This window comes from Sander lucioperca, chromosome 9, assembly GCF_008315115.2.
Source record: "Sander lucioperca isolate FBNREF2018 chromosome 9, SLUC_FBN_1.2, whole genome shotgun sequence".
Classification (NCBI taxonomy): Eukaryota; Metazoa; Chordata; class Actinopteri; order Perciformes; family Percidae; genus Sander; species Sander lucioperca.
The window spans coordinates 5702754-5728038 of NC_050181.1; the positions used below are offsets into that span (position 1 = coordinate 5702754).

Here is a 25285-nt window from a genome sequence, read left to right on the forward strand (position 1 = left end):
TTAATGTCCACAGCATTGCAATAATAAATTGCAAAATGAAATAGTGTCACACAACTGTTTTCATTGAAGTATTTTTAATCGAAGAAATAGTCCCTTTGATCTGCTGAACTGTTGTCAGCATGGTCGGTGGATTATCCATACTGTAGTAGCAGCGACATCACGTTTGTGGAAAGAGATGTTGCTGTTCAATGTTTTAAATATAATGTTAAGTACCACAAATAAGCACATACTGTATGTGCCTCAATTGCAGCAGTCTCAGACAGATATCTGCATTGCAAGATACCAATGACATAAGTTGCGTGGAAAGTGTGTTTTGTCATTTTGGAAGAACCAAGCCTATAATTCTGTTTAACCTTAATTACCTATATTAACACTAGAATGTGAGCACAGAGAACTTGAAGTTGCCTTTATAAAAGGGAATGTGAGCCACACACACACACACACACACACACACACACACACACACACACACAGCTAACTGAAAGTGAAAACGGAAAGTTTCACGGTGCGAAATGAAACCGCTAACGATGTGCTCTTTAGGTGTCACTTCCTATTAGGATCTGTGTCTCAGTGGGAAGAGTGCAGTCCAACAACTTTTATAAAGACAATGTGTGTATGGTTATGGGTTCTAGCTTGGGCCACTTATACTAAAAATCCATCTACACAAATAGCACTGTAAAAAACACCCTATAAAGCATGCAAACAGTAAACAAGTGGTAAACAAGCGTGCCGGCATTTGCCGTTTTGTATTATTAAGTGATGACTAAACTAGGAACTGCGTATGTGATAATGTGAAAGGAGAGCTGATTACTGAGAATTCATAGGCTCCTTTTTATCACATAAGCTCATCGTGGAGACGCCTGTAATCACTCCACCGCCCCCATGGGGCCCTGTTTGTCTGTGGAGGAAGTGTATGAACATGATGGCTTTGCACAACTCCTGATTACAGGCACAGCCCTGATGCATATTCACTTTCTTCACATCTACTTTGACAATAAATGATTAATCCTTGGCTTCAGAGATGAAGGCCTTTCTTGGTGCGGTATGTTTAAAATGATGGAAGGTGGGTTAACATAGGGTTGCTTGATGCTGTGTTTAGTCGGGATCCTGTTGCTGTTGATTTGATTTTGCACTAATTATTAAGCTTTTATTTTGTACCTTTTGAGATTTTGTATTATTTTGTTTGTGTTCATATATATTGATGTTTAGCAGCATTGATTTGTCTGGTGCTGAAGACTATAGAATATCAGTTTTACTTTCACCAAGAAAAATTACATAATAAAAGGAGAGATTATATAGAGTGCCTATTTATTCATGATCCATAGGTAAGAATTTTACTGTCACACAAACAAACAGTATGATAAATATAGCACTTCTGGGTGCATTTTCACTGTACAGTACACTGCACTCTCCACTGTCCTCCAGTCCATTACCTTCATGGCCTTGTTTCCATTTACAAGATCGTAGGTCAGCAGGGCACAATGAAAGGCCATTTAAAATCTGGAGCCCACTGACATACATGCCTTTTTCAACCATATTCAGATGGCCTACAGCTGCAGGCTATGGCTATGCATTGTTCGGCGCATTATGCCCTGGGTTTGCTTTTACTGTCTATCAAGAAGATAAAAGACGAGTGGACGTGCACTGACAGAGCACATACACAGCAGTATATAAGACAGAGCACAATCTAATGCCCAGTTAAGAAACTGGCTTTTATTTATTACAGAAGCAGGATCTTTGAAGGCAAAATTGGTCATTTTTACTAGATGTCTTAATTTGTTTATGGCAGTTTGTAGAAGTTAAAATTAAAAACAGTTTGAGTCTCTTTTTTTTTAAATCTTTGGCGACGCAGCATTTCAATCATACATTTATGACAACTAACAAATGTTTTTTATCTCATTTCTCAAAAAATAACCATCCAGTTACAAATTATCAGACCTACTTATGTTAAAACTTTTTTGAAGATTTTGTTGAAGATTACTTGAAATCAAATGTGTTCAGAGTCTGACTAGATGATACATTTGTCATATGAATCATACTTTTAAGAAGGCATGATAAAGAGCTAATCACTACAGAGATATATTGCTATAAATGTCTGTCTCACTATGCTTTTCACTACGTTTAGTTGTTAACGAATATATACGTATAACAAAAGCAAAATACAAGTCTTGCTTGACCTACATACTGAAATCATGTTGACATTACTTGCAAATGTTTCTTTATTTACAAACAAATTTAAAAAAAAAAAAGAAAAAAAAAAAGTTGTTTATACAAAGACTAGTCTTGCTAAATCTACATAATAATCTAAAAGTTGCCTTAATTTGTTTTTAAGTAGATCGAGTAGGATATTTTTATCAGTGTGGTTAACTACATATATAGGGCTTCAAACTCAGAGCAGTTGCAGTAGTTACGAGTTGCAGCTCACATAGTTAAAATTCCCTAAATAATGGGTGGATCAAAGCCAGGATTTTATCAGGCCTCTCCAGTGACAGAGGGAAGCATTAATTGGGTATGGTAAATTGGGTAAAGAGAGGTCAAGCCTGGGACCATCCCTTTGGGTTTCACAGTCTGATGGGCATTTAGCACTCCCTCAATTGCTTAAAAATACAGACATACTGTATATAATGGGTTCTTTATCATATTTAGAAGGACTGATGAAGACGTATCCACATTAGATTTCCAAAAGGTCACTCAGTGCCTCATTTTCTAAAATGTTTACAGTGACACACAGCACTACAGGAGACAGGATATATGGATGTTCCCAAATTCTGGACTTGAATGTAATGGTGACAGATGCATGGGAAATTATCAAAAGCTTGCCATGCTGCAAATCCTCACTATTTTAATGAAGTAACCTAAAGGGATAAAAACTCCCCTGACATATATCCGCATTAAACTCTTAAGAACTCTGGAACAAGGCTTCCAAATTAGTGTTGTTCCCTGCAGGTGTTTTAACAACACAAACATGATAGGCTGATTCTACTTGTTTCTGTGGTGGTGTGTTTAGATACCTTATGTGGACTTATCATCACTTAGTAGCACTTTCTTGAAAAGCTCCTGCCAACTTGTTTAAGTCTACCTCATGCACAACACATTTTATAGTCTGTGTTCATAGGCAAGTGCCAATGATTTGGCTTCTTCTACTAACAGAACTAAATTGATTCTGGAGCGAGTGACTATTAAGTAACCCAAATCAACTTACATTGACATCTAACACTATTACGGCATGCTTTTAAATCCCATTAATGTCTGGCGACACTTATTTGGATTTCACCGCAGTTTTACAGTTCCTCTGCACACGTTACAACCACAAGTTGATTTGAAAGCAGCGTAGAAATGCTAAGTCTACTACCTGTGACATCTGTGGCCTGAGGTTGATCTCCTTCAGGTTAATAGTGTGAGGTCTCAAGTTGTTCAGTAGCTGGCACAGCAGCACCCCGTCCCGCAGGGTTTGCGCCAGGTCGAACACCTGCGTCGTGTCCGCAGTTACCCGGTGGTTCGGGGGCAGCACTTTGCAGCTGATCAGCCACATCGCGCACTGCCTCCAGTACTCCATGTTGTCGGAGAGCGGTGAAAACAGAAGGTTAATGCCAAATGTCAAAACTTTGTCCCTATTGTAAGCCTGTGCACGGCATGATACACTGCGCTCAGCACCGTGCCCTCGTCTCTCTAAACTCCAGCATCGCCTCTGGAGGACAGAGAGAGCTGCTGCAGTTTAAGAGGGTGGGCTGCCGTCAAACCTCCACTGCTTGTATGTGAACTTCCCTTCCTTCTTCTGTGATGTTTTCACACAGAGGTGGTCGTACAATAATCGTTATGCTGATACTTCGGAAATGAGTTTCCAACAATGTATAGCACACCTGCGGGATGTAGCGACTGAAACAAGTCCTGCAAAACACTGTCTCTGTGAAACTTCGTTTTTTTAGAAAGCTGAACGCAGGTTATTTCCACCTTTTAGGGTACATGCAAAAGTTAACCTGATTTCAAGGTTAACGTGCATGTTAAAACTAGCCTATAGGCTACGCCTAGTTTTTACATAGTTTTTAAACTTTATAAAGCTCCTCCTGTTGGCAGCAATTCAAACTATCATTTCACATAAGCCTATGGCTATAGGCTATGTGTGTTGGTTTCATTTTATCCATAGGGCTGAAACTAGTGCTTATTTTTATTGTCAATTCATCTGTAGATTATTATTTCAATGATTGCTCCATAAACTATAAATCCAAAACACCCAAAATAGGAAATGTATGGTACTGATATAAAAAAGATAAAAATGACCAAATCCTCACATTTGGGAAAATGTAACCAGCAACTGACAATTTGCTTCATAATAACTCAAGTGATCAGCTGATGTGTTTTGTCAGTTGACTAACCGGTGAACAGACTGAAGTTTCAGCACTTATTTTATCTTTCACATTCAGTGTATCTATATTTATTCGATGAAAAAGTGTGTGTGTTGCAGAGTAATCCTTTTCCCTCACAGTCTCCCACTCTCAGCTGAAATTCCATGTGGATTATAAACAGTTTTGACAGGTGACTATAATCTGAGTTCTTTGTGGCGTGTAATGCTAAATTGTGATCTCTTTTTCAATATACAGTAGTCATATAGCTTGTGTTTCTATAAGTCAGATAGTAAATAATCAAAGGGAACTGACAGAGACAGGGAGAAGGGCATCCTCCTTCCATAGGATTCACTGTGTCATTAAGCCCATGACATAAACACAGGAAGGAAGCTGGGGTGTGTGTGTGTGTGTGTGTGTGTATGTGTGTGTGTGTGTGGGGGGGGGGGGGGGGTCCCATCTTGTTTTACCCTAAGTGAGGGAGCCAGAGGCTCATAGACTTTAACTAAATAAGAGCAACTAAAGCAGAAAACTTGCTCTCTTGCTGGCTTAAATACAAAAATTCACTATGATACAATGCAAATACCCACCCAATAGGACACATCCGATGCTGTCAACAGTATCATTTTCCTGAAAATAAATTAAGGATCGTCAACACTACCGGTCAAAAGTTTGGGGTCACTTCCAATTTCCAATTTCCATTCCACTCCATTCCAGACAGAATACCAGCTGAGATCAGTTGCATTGTTTTTTAAATCAGGGCAGCAGTTTTCAGATTACATTCTGTGCTTACATAACTGCAAAAGGGTTCTCAACTTTTGTAGAAAGAAGTGGCTGATCTTTAATGCAATATCTACATTGCCCATTATCAGCAATCATTCATCCAATGTTCCAAAGGGACATTCTGTTTACTAATCTGATATCATTTTAAAAGGCTAACTGAGAAAACATTGGCGAACCATTTTGCAATTATGTAAGCATATAATGTAATCTGAAAACTGCTGCCCTGTTTAAAAAAAACAATGTAACTGATCTCAGCTGGTATTCTGTCTGTAATGGAGTGGAATGGAAATTTCTAAGTGACCCCAAACTTTTGACCGGTAGTGTATATTCATAATTAAGGGCTAAAACACATGGGTGTACTCTTTGCGCAAACACCATACAAAACCGACATCTAATCTAATGTCAGCATAGCATTTGCTGAAATCAGACCTGTTGTGAATTGTCCTGAAGCCGAGGTTAGTAAGAAAGGGTTAGACATTATTTTGAACATAGGCAAAATGTAGCAATGAAGGTGAAAAAATTACACAGGAGGCCAGCAGCTCATTTTTGCCCAGAGCCCCCCTAGCAGGTTAATCTGGACATGAGGAAAATATAAAATGACACAAAAAACTGCACTAATTGATATGATTCACATTACACATAGTCATTTTATCCATTGTTATATAAAAGGGGTTGCTTGTAATACAAAAGTAAAACAAATACAATAAAAAGAATGCTTACCTTGCTCTGCATTTGCTGGATGAGTAGGTGTTTGTAGTGTTTCCCATAACAACTTAATACGGTGATAATATATGCAGGTTTATGACAAGTCCGTCTTTATTTCCTAATCACAGTGCCCTGTCTTGAAGAAGGTGAGAAGGTCTGGATTTAAGACCATGATCATTATTGAGTTTTGTGCTACTATGTTGCAAATTCCTAAATCAATGTACACATTGCTCAGAGAATGGGAGTAGGTTCCCAGCAGCTATTTTTTACCCCCAGGGCCTGCTGAGTAAAAACATTTATTTAAACAAATTGATTAAGAAAATAAAATAAAGTGTTGAATTAAAAGATGAATTAATGTGGAATTTTTCAGTTTGTTAAAATAAGTCACGCTTTAACCTATACAGTAGGCATATTAACAAATAAGTTATTATTATCATTATTACTAATAGTAGAAGTAGCCTAGTACTAGTAGTATTGTCATTATTAATTGTTATTGTCATTAACATTTGGCCTCGCGTATCTCCTCTGTAAACTTCCGGGGGGAAAAACGAAGCAAGCACGACACCGGAAATGGAACCAAAAAAAAGAAGAAGCTGAACCGTCAAAACATAAACAACAGACCACTCAACCTTGTGGCAACGCAGTTAGCTTGCATTATAGTCTGTCTTTTACAAAAAAAACTTTATGCACGCATTCCTAATGTCGTGTATTTACGGTCAGAAAATTCCGAGTCGAGGCACTTAGCTCAGTGGCTAAGTAGTGAGGTGGAGAAAATATATCTGCAATAAAGATTAAGGTTAGGTCTAAACTAAGAAGTACGCCTCGTCGGGCCTTCGATTAGAGGTAACGCAAGCTATGCTAGTTAGCCACTACAAGCAATGCTAGCTGCTTGCTCGCTTTTTGACAACCAGATGTTTGGTTGTTTAGCAGGACTGACAGCAGTATTTAGTTTCAAAATTCGTTAGCTTCACGCAGGCTTGTTAGCATTAGCTAGTTAGTGGAGCACTGCAGAGGATAATGCACTGTTAAGCACCACAAAGCAAAATATGGCATTACCCAGGCCTGTGAGCCAGCTAACGTTACCAAGCGAGTTTGTCGTTACATGCAGCGGTAGGTAGGTTGTAAAATTAGCCTGGCTGTTAATTTGGAAGCTACGGAGCTAAAAGGTAACTTGTGCTCCACGGCACACAGTGTGGCGTCGGTAACGTTAGTTGACAACAGTTCAGCGAGTGCAAGAAATTATGTCGGCTTACTTATGCACAATAGTTGTTATCTTAATTTGAGCCATTGTTGTTTTGTTTGTTGTCAACCTAAATATTGTTTTTGTTCATAGGTTCTCCCTCGGGTCGACGTAGGACAAAGGAGACAGAATGGCTGAGGCTGACGACAAATCCACTGCGCTTAATGGTAAAGGATCAGTGCAAGAAAATAACAGAGTATTTATACCTAACTGTGTGAGTTGTCATGCTCCTTAGCACATACAGTTAATCAGAGGACATGTTTGTTTCTACTAGGTGGCTCTGAAGAAAAAGAACCAGGAGAATATCAACACAAGGATGCAGATGCCTCTGGAAGTAAAGAGGGACAAACCCAGTCTTCTTGTCAAGATGGTAACACCTTTCTTGTAGTTTAACAGCTCTCTAAAAAGCTTATGCTGCTAAGACTGTTTGGTATGGTAGACACTTTACTTTTTTAAAATTATGTTTGCATTATGTATGCATATCTTGCATACTGCTGAGATAATCTTTTTTTGCAGCCTAATAGGACTTAACATTGATACAGTTTACAGTAGCAGCTGGAGGCTACACCTTTTGTTGAATCTCCCAGTGAGACAGCAATGTCTTAACCATGGCTCCGACTTTCCCTATTTCTGTAGCTCCCAAAGAAACAGGAGAGGCATTTAGAGACAAGACTACACCAGATGTGGAAGGAGAGATGGGGGCAAACAGAGAGGAAGAGGAGGAAGAAGACACAGACAGCATGGATGGCAGTGGTCTCTACTCCCTGACTGAGGATGGTGAGAGAGAGAGCGATGGAGGCAGACGGGAGAGAGCAAAGGATAAAGATGGTGGGAAAAGGGCAGCCAGAAAGCGGAATAGACCTGGCGGCGGCACCAATCACTCCACCAGCTCAGATGACGATGACGATGAGGACGAAGAAGAAGAACAGAAAGATGATGAAGACGATGATGAGGCTATGGAGACGTGGCTGGGAGCAGAGCTCCGTGACCTGCGTGGCCCTATATGGCGGGCGATACCCTCACTGCGCTCCAGGGAGATCGGCAGGAACTCGCACCAGTTTGTGAGGCGTGTGTGTGGAGCACGTGGTCTTGTGCAGAGGCTAGAGCTCCAGGGCCGACTGGAGAGGCACACGGGCTGCGTCAACACATTGCACTTCAACCCGTCGGGCACACGCCTGGCTTCAGGCAGCGATGACCTGCGAGTGGTGATCTGGGACTGGGCTGTCCGCCGTGCTGAGCTGGAGTTTGACAGTGGCCACAAGAGCAATGTCTTTCAGGTAGGGGAAAATAAAATCTTTAACTCTTATGAGCAAAGAGGCAGATGAATTAAGGACTTGAGTTGATTAAAGGTAAAGAGAAATTGTACACTTTGATTTAACAATGAGGGTTAGTGATTACTACAAATAATAATCAATAGTAAATGATAAAACTTGCAAAAGTGACCATTGTGGTCAGAAACTTTAAATGAGTCTTCGCCCTGCCCCTAATATGCATAGGCAAAGTTCCTGCCTCACAGTGGAGACTCCACCTTGGCCATGTGTGCTCGAGATGGTCAGATCAGAGTGGCTGAGCTCTCTGCCACACAGCGCTGCAAGAACACCAAGCGGGTAGCACAGCATAAAGGGGCAGCACACAAGGTGAGTGTTTGTACTACAATTGCGAATGAGAGAATAAGGATAGATTTAAGATAAATAGAGAATGGATAGGATAAGTTTCATCTGTGGTAAATATGTTTAAGACTCTGATAGCCTGATCATTAAGTACAGTCTCCCATCTCATCTGTGTGTGTTTTTCAAATTTTGTTCCAGCTGGCCCTTGAGCCAGATTCCCCGTGCTCTTTTCTGTCTGCTGGAGAGGATGCTGTGGTGTTTGGTATTGACCTGCGTCTAGACCGTCCCGCCAAGTGAGTGATACCATTATTAAAGTTTACCAAGTTTAAATTCAGTCACCCAGGAATTAGATTTTCTGTTGAATTGTGTAATAGGTGGGCAAAATATCATAACATATTCCTGTGTTAGCCATTCGACATCATACAACGTTTCCCATTGCCAGAGCTAATACCTGTTTTTCCATTGTGTCTCCTTACATTTGTGTGGCAGTAAACTGGTGGTTGTAAAGGAGGGTGATAAAAAAGTGGGGTTGTACACCATCTTTGTCAACCCAGCAAAGACACAACACTTTGCTGTGGGCGGAAGAGATCAGTATGTGAGGTATGACGCAGGTTGTGGTTCTAGTGCTGATTATTTCACTATAATTGCAAAATGGGATGCAATGGAAATTGTATAAAAAATATTTGATATTGTTGCTTACTGTCTCTTAGATGTCACATTCTCTTTTTCTCACCCTCTTTAGGATCTATGACCAGAGGAAGATCAATGAGAATGATAACAATGGTGTCCTGAAAAAGTTTTGTCCTTCACATCTGGTATCCAGTGAGTCCAAAACCAACATAACCTGCCTTGTGTATAGTCATGATGGCACAGGTAAAAAACTTGCACAATTTAAGAAAAATGTTCAGTTTAAAGTACTAAAAACAGTTATCTTACATTTCCCTATTGTAAGCACAGCAATAATAAAGACACAGAACACTTTGCATGCAGTGTGTATGGAAATAATTCAAAATCTTATGCCATGATTTCATTTTCTTGCAATCTCCATAATCCTGTTTCATATTTATATTTGAACTAGTTTGATTATCCTAATCTAATTTCTCATTGTTATGAACATGTTTGCCCCACACTTGATTCTTGCTTGATTCAATGTCTTAAAATGCCAAAACCTTTGCCATTCTTAGCCTTCCAGGTGCAACCCCAATGCAATATCAGTGACACTCAAACAGATTAAGGTCCATTCTAAAAAGCATTAGTTTGCTCTCATCTTTGCAGAACACCAGTAAGGTTGGGTTTAGAGCCAGTTACAGGACTTTACTTATGTTCAATTAATATCTATTTTTATGACATCAGAAACTAAGCTGAGCTTGTCTAAATCTTCTCTGTGTGAATTCAAAAGGCCAGCCCATCTTCTGCCTTTATGGCATTAAAGGAAACTTAAATTAACATTTTGTTTTGACCCTGTTTGTCTCTACAGAGCTCCTGGCCAGTTACAATGACGAGGACATCTACCTGTTTGACTCCAACCACAGTGATGGGGCTGACTATCGCAGGAGATACAAGGGACACCGCAATAATGCTACAGGTGTTAAATTCATTCCCAATTACAGCAATCATTTATTACAGTAATACAGTAGTTCCCTTTGCATCTACACACAGTTTTAAAAATCAAACTTATCAGCTATAGCCCAACTTCACAAGCATTTGGCCAATGAAAACTCTTGTGTATTTATGGCCTCGTTTAGTTCTGAAGGTATACTGCAGGGCTCTTAAGATATTCTGGTTATCACACAGACTGACACTGTATCATCCTCTCTCATCTTCACCTCAGTGAAGGGGGTGAACTTCTATGGGCCATGCAGTGAGTTTGTGGTCAGTGGCAGTGACTGCGGACACATATACCTGTGGGATAAGAACTCTGCTCGCATCGTCCAGTTTATGGAGGGAGACAGGGGAGGAGTGGTGAGTCAGAGAGAGAGAGAATAATATATATTTAGGTTGGGTTCAAAGATGACTTAGTGCTTAGTGGTCAGTAGTGCTTCTGCAATCTCTTTGTCTTAGTTGTCATTACCCAGTATTTGTATTCAGTTGCAGAAAAATACTATTTTTGATATTTTATTGTGATAAAAATACACTGCTTGTATATTTTCTTTAACAGTAGAGTTAGTGTTTTGCTGCTGAGACAACCATCTCATGAATATCCTCTGTAAAATCCCCCTTCATTTTTATATTATCATTTCAGTCATTTTCTCTACCCTCGACAACTACAGGTGAACTGTCTGGAGCCACATCCCCATCTGCCAGGCATTGCCACCAGTGGGCTGGACCACGACATCAAACTGTGGGCCCCTACAGCTGAAAGCCCCACAGGACTCAAGGGTCTAAAAGAGGTATACTATTCTGCTCTATTTTATAACATTCTGCTTGTTATAGTTTGGGCCATCATTCTATTGGTTGTGATAGCATTCTAGAGACATTGGGATGCAGTGACACCACTGAAAACAGCTTTATAACACAGCCTGTGAGATATCACAACATAGGTGGAGCAGACAGATATTTAACATATCCAGTTCAAATTTTTTGTCTAAACCACTTATATGAAAATGAATGTGAATGTGCTTGAACTGTCCATTATAATTGTCCATTGCACTGCAAAACCGCTACGGTAGCCCTGTATTGTAATATATGTTTACAATTGGGGTCATTGTATTCCTCACATGCTGCTGAATAAAATATTATCATAATTTGGCATAGTAGGAATGATGGCAAAAAACTGCGGGAAAAAAAAATAAGATCTAAGATGTAAAACAAATAAAACATTTATTTAACGTATGTAATGACTGCCTAAGTGAAATCTATTAGAGTGAGACATTAGGCTGTTTTTGTTTTTTTTTAAGATGATTTTTTGGGACTTTTCTCTTTATTCGATAGTGACAGTGGATAGACAGGAAAGGGGGGAGAGAAAGAGACAGGATGATACGCAGTAAAGGGCCGCAGGTCGGATTCGAACCCGGGCCGCTGCAAAGGACTCAGCCTACATGGGGCGCACACTCTACTGGGTGAGGCCACCCCTAGGCTGTTCTTTAGGTTGTAAAAACAATGTTATGCTAAGTCCTCTCAAAGTAATGGAATGTGTATCGAGGACGTGTTTGCTCTGCATGTATGCTCCTGTTCCCCACATTCACACCTGATTGTTGTGTTTGTCAAGGTGATGAAGAAAAACAAGCGGGAGCGCGATGAGGATAGTGTGCGCCACGGTGACCAGTACGACACCCAGCTGCTGTGGTTCCTGATGAGACACATGAGGAACAGACGTCCACCTAGGGTGAGCCTTCAAACACTACAACAAACCAAATGCAACAAATGTAAATTACGTTTTGGAGTGTGGTGTTGAAAAAGACATGAGCATTTACCAGGCAAGGGGGTACGAACAAAAATATCCTATTGGTTGCATTATGGGAAATGTAGGATCCAGAGTTTTTGGAGTTTGACCCATACCGGGGACAAAGCTTCAGGATATTTCGGTCACTGCTGCTTTGTTTTTTGTTTTTTTTGTTTTAAATCTGTTCCTTGTGAGTCCATCAATTTTATGTAAAGGCAATACTATATTGCTGGAGTGCCCCTTAAATAGTATGTAGGATGCAGTTGCTACTACACTTGGATTACAGCGCAATTTCTAACATAAGGACCAGGTTAGCAAGATGTTTGTATCCTATTTCCTCCCAAAATAGTCTGATTTTTACTTCACTTTGTTCTCTACTTCTTTGTCTGGATACAGGCCCGTCGTGAGGGTGCAGACGCAGACACTGATGAGTCCTGGAGCTCTCCAGATTCCTCTGATGAAGAGGAAGGAGGTCCAGACCATGTCCAGTGCATGTCCTCCTGAGCCATAGGCGTACATACTTAGACACACACATACATATATATATACACACTTTATTGCCCTTGCATTGATGCACATAGGCAAGCACTATTGACACACTGGCACACTCAAATACTGATGAGCCACAGATTTTTTTTTTTCTTTCTTTTTTTACACACACATACAAACTCAAACAGATAAAAACACACACTTACTTAAACATACTTTTGAAGCAGAGTGACCGAGATGCTTAACGCCTGGTTTCCCAGCAGTTCTGAGTGTGCAAATGATGACTACAGACTGCACACACAAATAATTCTGACTTTTGAGGATTGTACAAAGCGGTTTAGTGAGTGCTTACATCCCTATAAACTACTTGGAGGCCCCTGCTTGTCCATACATTATCTATATGCTCTGTTTAGCCCCAGATCAATGTACTGTGCATGTATGGCAACAAGCAAGCACCTCTTGTTTAGGTTCCCTGTAGGAAGCTCTACATCACCAGCCCCTAGAAACACACCTCTTGCTCTCGAGCTCTCTGTGCTGATGAAGGGAGTTTCAGCAGGGTGGAAGGGTGTAGAATCGTTCCCTCAAATCATCCCTAAATGTGACTTCCTTTTAAGATTTGAACTCAGAGGGAACCCCCAGTATGCCCTCAATGCAGCACCCCAGTCTCATACTGATTTCTGGCCCTGAGCTTGTGCAGCTAGTTGCATTTTTCACATTTTCTCTCCGAGGACTACTAAATCCCTACATGCTGCATCTCCCGACATGCCCTCAAACTACTCCCTCCCCTTCTCTTTCCCTCACTACTGAGTGCACTTTGAATCAGGGATGCTTTAGTTTGAGACATAGACAAAATGTGCACTGAGTGTGTGATTTTGGGGGGAGAGCTGTTTAGTATCCTTCATTGGGAAAATCCCCACAGTGAAGTTTAGTTTATTTCTGTAGATTTTTTGAGAGGGGAGATATTTTGCACTTAAGCGTTTTTTGACTTAGGAAGAGGTGGTTTCTTTTGCTTCCACCAGCCTTTCCTCCTCCTACTCCTCCTCCCTCCCTCCCTCACTCTTCATCCTGACACCCATCTTTGACAGGAAATCGTAGTTGTATGAGGTAGATGGTGTTCAGCATGTGCATAGGATAAGGACTGATGATTGGATCTGTTGGGGAACTGTGTCATTTTAAAGAGCCTGTATTGACCTGGATCAAATCCCAATTGGAACTCTGCCCTATGTGCCAATTGAGATTTGATAATAATAATCCTTCTGTGATGCTAACAGTCTCAAATCAATTGCTGAATGACATTTTTCAGACAAATTTTTGAACCAGGTCGTGTGTTTGCAGCCAGCACACCACTTGGGAGGAAACTTCTGTCTGTGCTGTATTAACAACCGTTCAGAGGAGGATGGGGGGGGGGGGGGGGTCAGGGGTTTCGGGGGTCAATATGCTTGCCAGTTATTTGTTGTGTGAGAGCGATAAAGTCCAGCTTTTCTCATTTTCTATGAGAACTCTAGTTAGTTGAATTTATATGTACATATATAAATATATATTAAAAATGTAAAAAAAAAAAAAAAAACTTTGGCAAATGCTGTTTGACTTAAAAAAAAAAGAAAAAAAAAAAAGAACAAAGATGTCAAAACATTTGATTGGTATTGATGCAGAGGTTTATATTCTATATGAGGACAAAGTACTTTTAAAATCCAGAGAAAAAAAAGTTGACTCGAGTTACCATTTTTCTTCAGTTTTTCCTTTTATAAATAAAATCCCTCTGTTATAAACAGAACCGCTGTTATTTCAAGTGTTAACGTTCTGAATCTCTTTCTTGTTAAAGAAAAAACAGTATTTCCTTCATCCATCATTTGAGAAAGTTATATCCAGATTTTCCCACTGGCTGTTTTTGGCATCTTGTATACATAAAAAGGCATTTGATGAACAATTTTTTTGTCCACCACTGCCTAATATTGCGTTCCACCAGTTAAGTTGGAAATATGTATGATTCGTGCAATAAACAAAAAGACAGTGCTCCCGATGTTGTCATTTTATGGTCTCATTCTGTGTTGTGTTTTTGTAACACACCATATGTATTAAAAGTCTTATTTATCTTTGGAGACTTTCACTTTTGTTACAAGTTCTGCAGGCCTGCCGGTAACATCTTGCAGAGTTTGAGCAATATGGGTTTGACAGCTCACACTAATAGATTAATGCAAGTCATCGACATTCTGTGCCATGTTACTTCATTGATTTCGTTCTGCACTTCAGAAGAAAAAATAAGAATAGTCAAAATCTGTGCAGCAGTCTTAAGATGTCCTGACTAAAATTTAGGTCAAGCCCCAAAAACACTGGAAACTACATTTTCCATAATACAACACAGCAGTGTCTTTCATTAGACCATCCCTGTTTAGATAAAGCTCATGCTCTTCAAATTAAATTAAAAAAAATATATAAAAAATGCTTGCCAGTTACTTGCGTGAGAGCGATAAAGTCCAGCCTTTCTCATTTTCTATGAGAACTCTGGAAAAATATGTTTCCACTATTCCCCTTCCTTTATCTTAACAGGGACTCATTAGTAACTGGTGTATGAGAGCTGCCTTAAGTTCAGTCAATGTCCTCCACTTTATTATTTATCCCCATGACCTCTTGCATTACATCTGTTTTTTCCATTTTGTAAAATGTGACAAGCAGAACATGATCTATATACAGAATTGAAATTTCTGGGAACAGTTGATTCATGATCGGCTTGCTTCAGTTGAGAAATGACAAACCTGACAAATGATCTCAACATAATGTTTTTATTCAACAAGTCTGAGTGGGAATATAAACTCAATACTTGTTGGCAACGACAATCAAAACATATTCCCCACACTTGTTACCAGTCACACCACATCTCCATCCTTGATCTGACATGAAAGACAGCCTTCTTTCACATGAACAAAACTGACAAATAGTTAACACGTACAAACAGAGGTGTCTGATCTGTAAATCTGACTATGGTGTATTTTCTAGTTCGAGAACCTGAACTGCACAGCCAACAGTAAACTGGTTCTCCAGGCTGGTGTTTAGAACAAAACCAGATCTAAAAATGTGTATTTCCAGAACACATTTCAGGCACCTGAGAAACTCAAGAGAACAACACAGCTTCTCACTTCTTATCACTCTGACATATCATACTATCTCACACCAAATGCAAAACGTTTTGATATAGTAATTCCATAAGACATCTGATGAAGTGTGAAACCAAAAGGATCTGCATAATTTAGCACAAATGCAGCGCAAATAGCCCTTTACAAGTCATCCCAATAAACAAAAGTCAAAAGGGATTACTTGATATGATTTTCTTGTAATACAAAATGAAACAAATATCTTTTGGAATGAGTTGCTTATTTATACAGTGAGCTACTTTACATCTCTCAAACACAGAAGGCAACAGTCTGGCTTCCAACCTGTTTCAGTCTGTCAGTTGGGCAGGAAGCCCATGCCTCATGCATGTAGGGGATGTGATCTAGCCTATCAAATACAATCCGCCATGACATAGTGCAGACATAAATATTAAAAGAGGCACTATCATGGGCTTTCACTTGTACACACGCACACACATGCACACGCACACACAGTGTCAGGTGTGTTATTCCTTGTACTCCAGACAGGTGTGTTATTCCTTGTACTCCAGAAACTGCTGCAATCTTTTCCGGTGCTCTGCAGACATCTTAACAGCACTGAGGAATTAAAGAATATACATTAACAAAATAAGTATACTTAAGCATCTTTTTTTTATGATTTGAAAAAAAAGTAAATTTTAATAACAGGCCTTACTTTAAGTGATTTCCAAAAGTAGTTGTTATCCTGTAGATGGAAGTCTTGAGAGTGGCCCTGAGAGCAAAGCGCAGTGTTTTGTGAGTAGAGTCTCCCATGCTGCTGGCCGACCTGACCGGCTTACTGGAGGCATGAGGCAGCTTGAAGTGACGATCTACTGCCTGAAGACAAGGAGGACGGGACACAGCGCAACAATGATCTTGTGTCTGTATCATTCAATAACAGTATCTGTACAATTCCCTTTGTTTCCCTGATGGCACTGCTTCTTGTAAAATGTAAAAAGGTAGTCTTTTATATGCACAAACACTTGAGAACACTACAATTAAAATGCTATCTACTAACTTGCATCTACAGAATAAATGTCAATAACATTACATGTCAATAATAACTGAATGTTGCACATATATTTACCTCTTAGAAAAACACTGGAATTTAATTTGTGTGGATCAATATAATGAGATTTCATTTGATAACCTCTACAACAAACGACTTTCTACATGGCTACTCACCATATACAATTATTATTATTCATGATTTAGATGAACTGGCCCCTTTAACTTTCTCAAACCTTAGCGAGCACAAAGCATTACACAGTTTGTTTAAGGCACAAAGTTCAGTACAAGGTTTGTACTTGCTAAGCCAATTCACACACCCAGTACAATGTAGCTGGGCTATAAAATCTGAATCTGATAAATCATTGCTGCTACGCAATTATGTGCTCTCAGGGTAGGTGCGGTAAACCATGACAGCTTACCTCTTGTAAGCCCAGCATGCAACTGAGAATGCTGGGTAATGCTGTCTGTACAACCCCAAACTGGTCTTCTGAGAAGGAGGATTGAACAAGGTAAGACAGCCCTGGAGGAGGATGTTAGAGGACATAGTAATGTACATGTTTTATCAACAGGTTGCATCCATATCAAATGAAAATAATGTCCACCATCTCTTCCCACCTTCTAAAGCCCAGATGTGAGCCTGGCTGTCTGCAAACAGAGCTTGACTGGAGGCCTCTGGAAGCTGTAAGAGACAATGTTATCTAGTACGAGTTCTCTGCTGAACAGACAGATGCATATTTACAGTAGACTGATGAATTAGGAAGTTGTTAGATGGAGAGGTTTTAGTGCGACTGCACTACAACATGCATATGTCATCAAAGAAAGATACATAAACCTCAAAGCAAAGCAGACCAACTAGTTTCTACAAATAGGAAATAGTGCAATGCAAGTACGATATTTAGCTGTGATAAACATCAGTACCTGACACGTCTGATATGACCACAAGGACATGCTTTTCTCCACATGATTGTGTGTTTTTGTAGGAGTCAAGGGACTTGCAAGACACACGTGTTACACAACTCCTTAAATCAAGCTTTTAAAGTAATTAGAAATGCTCATTGTAACAGCCAGGTGGATGGAAAAGAGCTACATTAGTAATGTGTGCACAAGAAATCCCACACACAGGAGTTTAATTAGTGATGCCTGCAGGGTGAGGTTGTTACTGTAGATGTGGTGAAACCAAATGAAAATCTACTGTGAAAAAGACAGGGTTCTCTGCGCTTCTGCAATCCACAACAATCCGGTGCAACCAGGGCAGGACAAAACCGTGTGGAGTAAAAAAAAAAAAAAAAAAAAGAATCGCCGGTGCAACACAGGTGATTCTTTTTTACTCTGAAAATATACTGTGTCAGATGAGAGAATGCAAGGAGCCCCTCAGTGTTCAAGTCTAAGAAGTCTAAAGAAGACAGCATGCACATGCCACACATCCTTACCTTGTTAAACAAATACATTATCAGCACGCGCTTTGCCAAGACATTTTTAACCTGAATGGGACAATTAAGTATAAAGTTGTTTTGCTTTCAAAACTGAACAACACAATGTAACACAAATGTGGAAATAATGGCTTTTCACACGTAACCCTTACTTAACCCTGATGTGAGCTTTACTTTATTAAACAAGAAGTAAAAGACATCAGTAACCAGGCTACAAGATAGGACACCTGTTCCTGTCTCATCTTTCTGGTGCCAGAACAGAAGTGATTGGTGTGGTTGAGAAAAAAAAAAAGTGGAGAAAATGGAGCTCTGTCCATTTTCACGTGTGTGCACATCCTGGCCAATCACTGCGTAAAGCAGAGGTGATGGTCAAATTGCTGCTTTAGGAAGACGAGACAGACCCGTCTGTGTGACTACTATTGTTAGCCCGAGGTTAATGAATGTTAAGTATGAAAAGCCTTTTGTCAATAATGTATGAAACATAGTAATATCTATATATTGTAATTCTGTATTGTAACAACTAGACTGAAGCACCTGTTCTTTTCTGTTCTGGAGGAACTGAGCCAGGAGACTTGGTTTGGACGGTTCCTGCTTGGGACTGGGAACTGAGGCAGGGGAAGCCAGGGGACTGCCATTGACCTGTGAATCTGCACAAAGAGACGCTTAAATCACAAATGGGAAACAGCAAAAAAAAAAGCTTGATTGGCAAGATATCTATCATTCATCTATCTACAACTAAACTTATGTATTGATACCCTGACCCACTGACAAGTTGACGTGCCATGCCAGAAGTTCCATAACTGCTCATCACTTACTGGCTAAAATTGGACCTTAAAGTGTCTTGAGTGACCTGATTTCTTCTATTAGCCTCTTCTCACCTGTGGAGGTGGACCAGAGTTTTGGGACTCTCCTCATGATGTGTGGGCTCTGCACTGTGCCGAACCACGGCGAGCACTGGTCCATAGGAGCAGTAAGACGACGCAGGGCAGGGGAAGCAAAGGGGCTGTCCAGGTCAGGAGTGAATGGTGCCGTCAGAGGGCTCTGTGGGCAGCCAACAATGGAGCGTGCAAAGACCGAAGCTGGAGTTTTCATCAGTAAAGTAGGCCTCGGGCTCATAAGATCTTCTGTACCCGAGGTAACTTTTAAGAAGAAAAAAGCGAGACAGAAAGGATAAAGGGGACTGGTCATAAACAATGAAGTTTATTTATGTTTTATAGCAACATACCTGATGACTCAGATGAAGTCTTCCTCTCACTCCCAGTGGACAGTGATTTAGCCCTGCCATTGGTTGCTACAGTGTCATGATAGGCTATGAGTCTCTGAGTCAGATCAGCCAGCAGAGACAGACACTCCTTACTGATGGCGTTCCAGTTATGGGGATGGCCACCTGGGAAAGACACGGATGAAAAGCACTTTTGTTGTAATCTGAATATTGGAAGTGTGTCAAGATTGATTTTTACACAAGAAAATAAAACTAAAAACTGTTTAAGAAAGAACCTCTTTTCTGTGTCGACAACATAACAAACCTGGCTGACTCAGACTGAAGACCTCACTGCGTCTTGATGGGGAGTGTTGAGACAGCAGAGCCAAGTCCAGCAGAGCTAGAAACTAAAATTTTGGAAAAGCAAGTTACAACACCCACATATTATCAGTTAGCACAAAAAAAAAAAAAAAAAAATCATGTGTCCAATCTACCTTTAATATCATTGGCTGCTTGTCAGTCAGAACTGTAGGAAGACACTGGTGGGCATCCTCAGTAAACGATGACTGCACAGGAAAGCTGTACACCTGTGGATAACAAGAAATATATTAGATAACATCACCTTAAAGTTACACTCCTCAAGTGCAACTTTAATTGATCACGTGCGATTAATTCTGCAATGTTCACCATGAATATTATAATCCAGTTAAGTCTGGTGCTCTTCAGGTAATTAAACATTCACAGCAATGACAACATTGCCCCCTAGTGTCCCTAAATAATTAAAAAGGCCAACAGAAGTCGTCTCTGCAACACAACCCTCCACTTTTAAGCCAATTACAGCCAATTATCAGAACTGGGCCGAATCCTTGCAATTGTATGGTGGTCACCACGGCCAGCTGGCACTGGTGGTAATCTTTAGCCTTTGGATGTGCTCAAGTCAGGTGTTTATCAAAAAGAAAAACTGAATGTATTACTAGACAAGAGAAACTGAGGGGAAAATACAACAGAAGTGTGTACATTTCACCTCTGCAGCACCGTGAAACCTTTGGTTGGTAGGGGTTGATAGATTTTATTGATACACATACCTCAGTGACAAAGACCCTAAAGAGCAGCAGCGTGAGGTGCCATGTGAAGAGGAGGAAGCTGGCGCTGATCCACAGGTGGTAGAGCAGGGACAGGTCCAGCAGTCCAGCTATGCTGTCAAGAGGGTGGACAGAGCTGGAGGTGGAGATCACAGACAAGTACATTAATGGAGTCCAGGAAGCAGCACTGTGTGGCTGCAAGTAGGTTTGTTTGTACAGATCGTAAAGCCCCTTGACGCAAATTGTGATTTCTGATATTGGGATATGAATGAAATTTACTTGACATAGAACACAGAATCCATACTGACCTGTTCAAATGAAGATTCAGTGTCTTACAAATCCATGCTTTTGGAATGTATCCTGTTAATAACGAATTGAAATATTTTGACTATTAACAATTTTGTGCAAAAAAGATAAAGAGCAAAATAAAAACAGAGCTAAGATACAACAATTGAACAATAAATAAAAGCATGTCTATAAAAGAGACTATTAAGGGTCTATTTTGAAAAGATCATGAAAGTTTAAACTCCTCTAGCGGTTTGTTCTAAGAGCTCTGTGTTATTGAGGTTTCATTTGCAAACAGAGACCACTTACCCAAAAAGAAATACACAACAATGTAGTTCCTGACAGAGTAAAGTGCTTGAGTGGCGCTACACTTCAGCACCAAAGATAGGGATCCCTTAAAGCGAAGGTATTTGTATTGCTAGGGGAAAATAACATAAATGGGTTAACATCAACGCTAACAATGAACTATTTAAAGTATAGTGCCAGTTATTTAGTTTTTTTAGTTTGCGTTAGGGTCTGTGTTGTTGGAAATAAACAGGCTTACGACACCCGCATGTATGCATGTTGATTGGAAAAAGTATAAACCAGATTTGACAGAGTTGTTGAATGGAGGCACACACTTTGCATTTGAGACTAAGCCATTGAGGCAAAAATAGATCCTAAATATTCAGTATTTGTATGAACATCAGTCAGATAACTGAGTAAACTCATGTCACATACCTGAACAGTGTGAAAAGAAACATAGTTCATGTTGTAGATCACACCCAGCAGACTGTGAGAGAATCCAACAAAGGCTCCAGCCAGCAGAAGGATGAGGTGATACTCATTCAGGCACATCTGGGGGGAACTGTCAGTGCGGAAAACAAATTGAGGAAATCAGACTATGGATTGAGCACGCAGAGCTCAACATGATAGTTTTATGTGGTAGCTGCTTACCCATCACCCTGTGCGCAAGGGTCAGCGATTGTCTCATATCTGCCCCCGACGGTGATGGCACAACACCAAGCCACGATTATTCCCATGATACAGTGGCCCAGGGAGTTGACAAACTGACGAGGGTGGAGCAGCTGACCCAACAGGGCAATTTTTGAGCATGCAATGGTTGGGATGACTGAAGAGTAACAGAAAAAATAACAGCGTTACAACTAAAGACTAACATATGTCTTAGCTGTCATTTTTCCCCCCGTCAAACTCAACACCATTTCCAACACTGCATTATATAAATGTGCAGGTATATTAGTTAGACTCAGTGACAAGGGCCCTCATTTATGAAACAAGCGGACGATCTAAAACAGGCGTAGGACGGGCGTACGCAATTCCTACGCAAAGCAAGGAATTTATCAATTTGAACGTGATAAAATCTCACGTCTGGTCTGAACTCGTCTACGCAAGTTTTCGAGTCAGTGTGGACTTGTGGTGCAGCATATAATCTGTTTAACAGGAGAAGGAGAAGTCATCAGTTGATCACTTATCAGCAATGGCAAATCTGGCTCTTTTAGAGGACCTCTATACAACCTCGGTACAACAGTGCACATGTACGCGCACGGGCCACGGTGGAGCGCTCCATCGGATTGATTAAGGGCAGATGGCTCTGTCTTGCATCAGCGGGGGGGACCCTACTATACACGCCAGAAAAAGTCTGCAACATTGTTTTAGCCTGTGGGGTTCTGGAGCCAGATGACCCGATGCCCAGAGAGCTGCGTCCACCACAGCCCCAACTGGGGGCTATACGAAGGAGACAGGATATTATTCCTCACTTTTAAAAAGGTATAGTGTTATGTTTGGCAATGATACTCAATACAGGAAACATGACGATGCACAACATTTTTATTTATTCTTCAATTTTTCGTTTCTCTTTTAAAAAGTGTCGTTAATGGCCACAAGTGAACGATTTATTTCTGCCATTGACCGAGTTATTTCAGCTTGTTTTTCCAGCCCCTCTGCTGTCAGGAGACAGAGTCGGGGTGGAGGTCCTGCACGGGGGGGTGGGGAGGGGGGGGAAGAGATGACGACACGCGCTCTCCCTCACAGCTGTTACCTGGCTCTGACTCATGAAAAAAGGATCACGTCAAGGATGTATACGTTAAACTTCAGCCGATTTACCACGGCAACACTGTTCACTGCATCAGTGATCTCTTTCCATTCCACATTCTTTCTACAGCCTTTAATACCGGTTTTCAGGCTGCCAAATCTACACACGTTAGTGCAAATGAACCTGAGATATCAGGGTTTCAACCTCCACCTCTGAAAAGTGCCGCTTCTTAGCCGGATTACGTCTCACCATGTCGTAAATTGTAGGGGCGAGGCCTCAAAACCGAGAATATATTGGGGCGTGATATTTCAATTACGATCGTTTCCAGCCGCTGCATTTATCAATGTACGACCATTCTTACATTCTGATTGGTGTGATACGAATGTTTAATGAATCACACGTGAAGCCTGTCATAAGAGGATTTCTGCGCTCATATCTGCGCTGGTTTCTACGTTAGTTTGACAAATGAGGGCCAAGAAGTGCAAATTTAGCAATGTATGTGCCATACTGATGGATTTTCCTACGATTATACTGCGTGTAAAGCAGTGCCAAAATTATTAATTAAAAGACAGACTATTGTAGTAATTTATCAAGATAAAATACTAAAATGTACAGTAGCTCAATACACTTACAGTTCCTTTTTTGTTTCATATTATAAATAAACTCAAACCTTTACTGGGAGATGAAATAAGTTACTCCATCAATGAATTAACTCATAACAATGATACAATGTATCAAACAATGTACCCTTGTACTAACTATTTAAATTATATCATATGCAGACCCTTCATTTCCTTTTACGGTTAGCAGCCAATTCTGATTAATTCACCAAAGATATCTGTTTGATTCTTCTTGTGCACATAAACTCTGAACTGATGAGCTAACAGGGAATATCTCTGCTAAACCATTAAGGAACCCTGTCAATAACAAGGCACCCTTGAAGACGAAGCCAGATATGAGTAAACAATAACAACTTCAAGGAAATAATGAAATTATATATTTGTAGTAACTGATGAAGACATGCGAGTCGAAACGCGTTGGTCATTTTAAAATACATTGCCATGTAAAATAAAGGCATGGAGTGCCTTGGTTTATTTTTGAAGGAGACATGCATCTTTACACATTTTGGAATTGAGATTAGTTTCCACTCATGCAATGAGCCCATCACAGGACGATATAAACACAGTGCACCCTGGAATATCCAAAGAGCACCTGTAGTTGAATACAAGAAAGCCCCAGCAGCGCTTCCACTCCTTTGTCTATATATTTGCATTGTCCTACCACTCACCTGTATAATACTCCAGGTTCAGGAACCCTACCATGATGATCACTCCACACAGCAGAATGAAGGAGAAGATGGCACTTGCACTCGTTAAGAAGGACAGGCATTCTGCATGTAAAAAGCAGTCCACAGTGAGCTTCACAAAACGTCATAGCTATGAGTTAATCCCACAGTGTGTGGTGACTGACCTGATACCGCCTGGATGGGGTGGAGCAGACTGAACCTGCTGATGATTACAAAAACGGCTGTGATGGGTGGCAACAACAGGACAGCCCAAGCAATACTGGCCACAGCTCTCCAGAATATCACCTGAACAGAGCAGTCAGTCATCATTAAATACATAAAAACTCACAACTCACCTTAACCGTTCTAACAGAGCTGTCAATGTGTTATAAAAAAGGTATAATATGCGATTCCAAAATACCTTACTGGGGTTTATGCAGACCTATATGATCTCTTTTCTTTTCAAAACCCTGTTGCAACATTGCCTACTCCCAATGATCCCCATCTAAGATGTTAACTTGAGTAACTGGGAATGTAGCTAGTAACAGACTGATCCGTTAGGAGTTTTAAAAAAATAAAAAAAATTAAAAAAAGTAATAGTTGGTCATTTTTTGCAGCCCGGATCATTGTATTTTCTGCGGGAGAAACTGTTGAGCCTCTGTTCTTTTGGTGTACATACATTTAGGAAAGACCTTAAAGTTAACTGACGTTATATATTTATCATCACGTTATATGACGTCAGTATAATATACATTAAAAAAATAAAATAACGTTAGCTATTTTGTTCTTTCTTGTTCTGCAACTTGTTTTTGTGTCGCTGAAACTGTTAGCTAACGTTACGCTCACATAAGCTAGCATAAACAGACAGGCTACTTAAAGCACGCTAGCACACGCTACATACATTTTCTCTTTTATGAATGAAGACTTAAGTTTAAAGACTCACCTTGCGGACGAACCAACAACTTTGCTCTGCAGAAAGCATGTTGTTTAGATCAATGGAGAGCCAAAAGGCAATAACAATCTCTTCGGCTCTCCTGCTGTCAAACTATTTTCCACCGTTTCCCATATCGCGCCACATGCATTCAAAGGACCTCTGAGGACCCCGATTAAAAGTTGTCCGTGTTTCTGCCTGTTGCCAGTATTACAGCCACATGAATTTAGTTTAATGTGCTTGTTTAACAAAAAAACATTTATGAATGTCAGTCAGTCTGACCAATGCAAGCTTGGTTAAACGGAATAAGTTCACAAACAATAGCTTTTAAAAGCCGCTTTAGTCAAATGTTGC

At 40.3% G+C, this 25285-nt stretch overlaps 3 protein-coding genes across 11 annotated transcripts in view; 1 reads left to right on the forward strand and 2 right to left on the reverse strand.

Annotated features, from left to right (window-relative positions):
• LOC116045874 (guanine nucleotide exchange factor VAV3-like) overlaps window positions 1-4056 on the reverse strand; it is a 52773-nt gene extending 48717 nt beyond the window's left edge. For 2 of the 4 annotated variants that reach the window (XM_031293821.2, XM_031293820.2), the window contains exon 1: window positions 3353-4056. In XM_031293821.2, coding sequence (XP_031149681.1) covers window positions 3353-3556 — 204 coding nt within the window. In that variant the 5' untranslated portion in view covers window positions 3557-4056. The remainder of the gene's footprint in view (window positions 1-3352) is intronic. The other 2 variants (XM_031293822.2, XM_031293823.2) reach the window with 2 other exon arrangements.
• On the reverse strand, window positions 432-25109 carry ndc1 (NDC1 transmembrane nucleoporin). 5 transcript variants are annotated; one of them, XM_031293827.2, is made up of 19 exons: window positions 24944-24982; window positions 24186-24306; window positions 24004-24105; window positions 21620-21794; window positions 21404-21530; window positions 20993-21101; window positions 20707-20758; window positions 20402-20534; window positions 19811-19903; window positions 19642-19723; window positions 19341-19502; window positions 18994-19254; window positions 18650-18762; window positions 18116-18166; window positions 17301-17364; window positions 17105-17205; window positions 16351-16511; window positions 16189-16253; window positions 432-472 (listed from the first exon to the last, which is right to left on the reverse strand). In XM_031293827.2, the coding sequence occupies exons 1-18, from the start codon at window positions 24980-24982 to the stop codon at window positions 16190-16192; spliced, it is 2010 nt and encodes a 669-aa protein (XP_031149687.1). In that variant the 3' UTR covers window positions 432-472; window position 16189. The 5 variants fall into 5 exon arrangements, with proteins under 5 accessions (XP_031149687.1, XP_031149686.1, XP_031149685.1 ...); XM_031293826.2 differs by lacking the exon at window positions 432-472 and adding an exon at window positions 15316-16129; XM_031293825.2 differs by lacking the exon at window positions 432-472 and adding an exon at window positions 15316-16133.
• dcaf8 (DDB1 and CUL4 associated factor 8) lies at window positions 6396-14569 on the forward strand. 2 transcript variants are annotated; one of them, XM_031293829.2, is made up of 13 exons: window positions 6396-6671; window positions 7162-7235; window positions 7343-7438; window positions 7705-8345; window positions 8565-8705; window positions 8877-8971; window positions 9168-9278; window positions 9421-9551; window positions 10156-10263; window positions 10510-10640; window positions 10949-11068; window positions 11887-12003; window positions 12457-14569. In XM_031293829.2, exons 2-13 carry the CDS (start codon window positions 7199-7201, stop codon window positions 12562-12564), a joined length of 1836 nt encoding a protein of 611 aa, XP_031149689.1. In that variant the 5' UTR covers window positions 6396-6671; window positions 7162-7198; the 3' UTR covers window positions 12565-14569. The 2 variants fall into 2 exon arrangements, with proteins under 2 accessions (XP_031149689.1, XP_031149690.1); XM_031293830.2 differs by lacking the exon at window positions 6396-6671 and adding an exon at window positions 6701-6994.
• Window positions 25110-25285: the final 176 nt, after the last annotated feature.

Excerpts from the sequence above, each read along its gene's own strand:
- dcaf8 (XM_031293829.2), top strand. The coding sequence starts at position 7,199 with ATGGCTGAGGCTGACGACAAATCCACTGCGCTTAATG. Across the intron at positions 7,236-7,342 it reads CAAATCCACTGCGCTTAATG|GTGGCTCTGAAGAAAAAGAA; the intron begins GTAAAGGATCAG and ends TGTTTCTACTAG. Across the intron at positions 8,972-9,167 it reads CGTCTAGACCGTCCCGCCAA|TAAACTGGTGGTTGTAAAGG; the intron begins GTGAGTGATACC and ends TTTGTGTGGCAG.
- ndc1 (XM_031293827.2), bottom strand. The coding sequence starts at position 24,982 with ATGCTTTCTGCAGAGCAAAGTTGTTGGTTCGTCCGCAAG. Across the intron at positions 24,106-24,185 it reads CCCCATCCAGGCGGTATCAG|AATGCCTGTCCTTCTTAACG; the intron begins GTCAGTCACCAC and ends TTTTACATGCAG. Across the intron at positions 20,759-20,992 it reads TGTTGTGTATTTCTTTTTGG|GATACATTCCAAAAGCATGG; the intron begins GTAAGTGGTCTC and ends CGTTATTAACAG.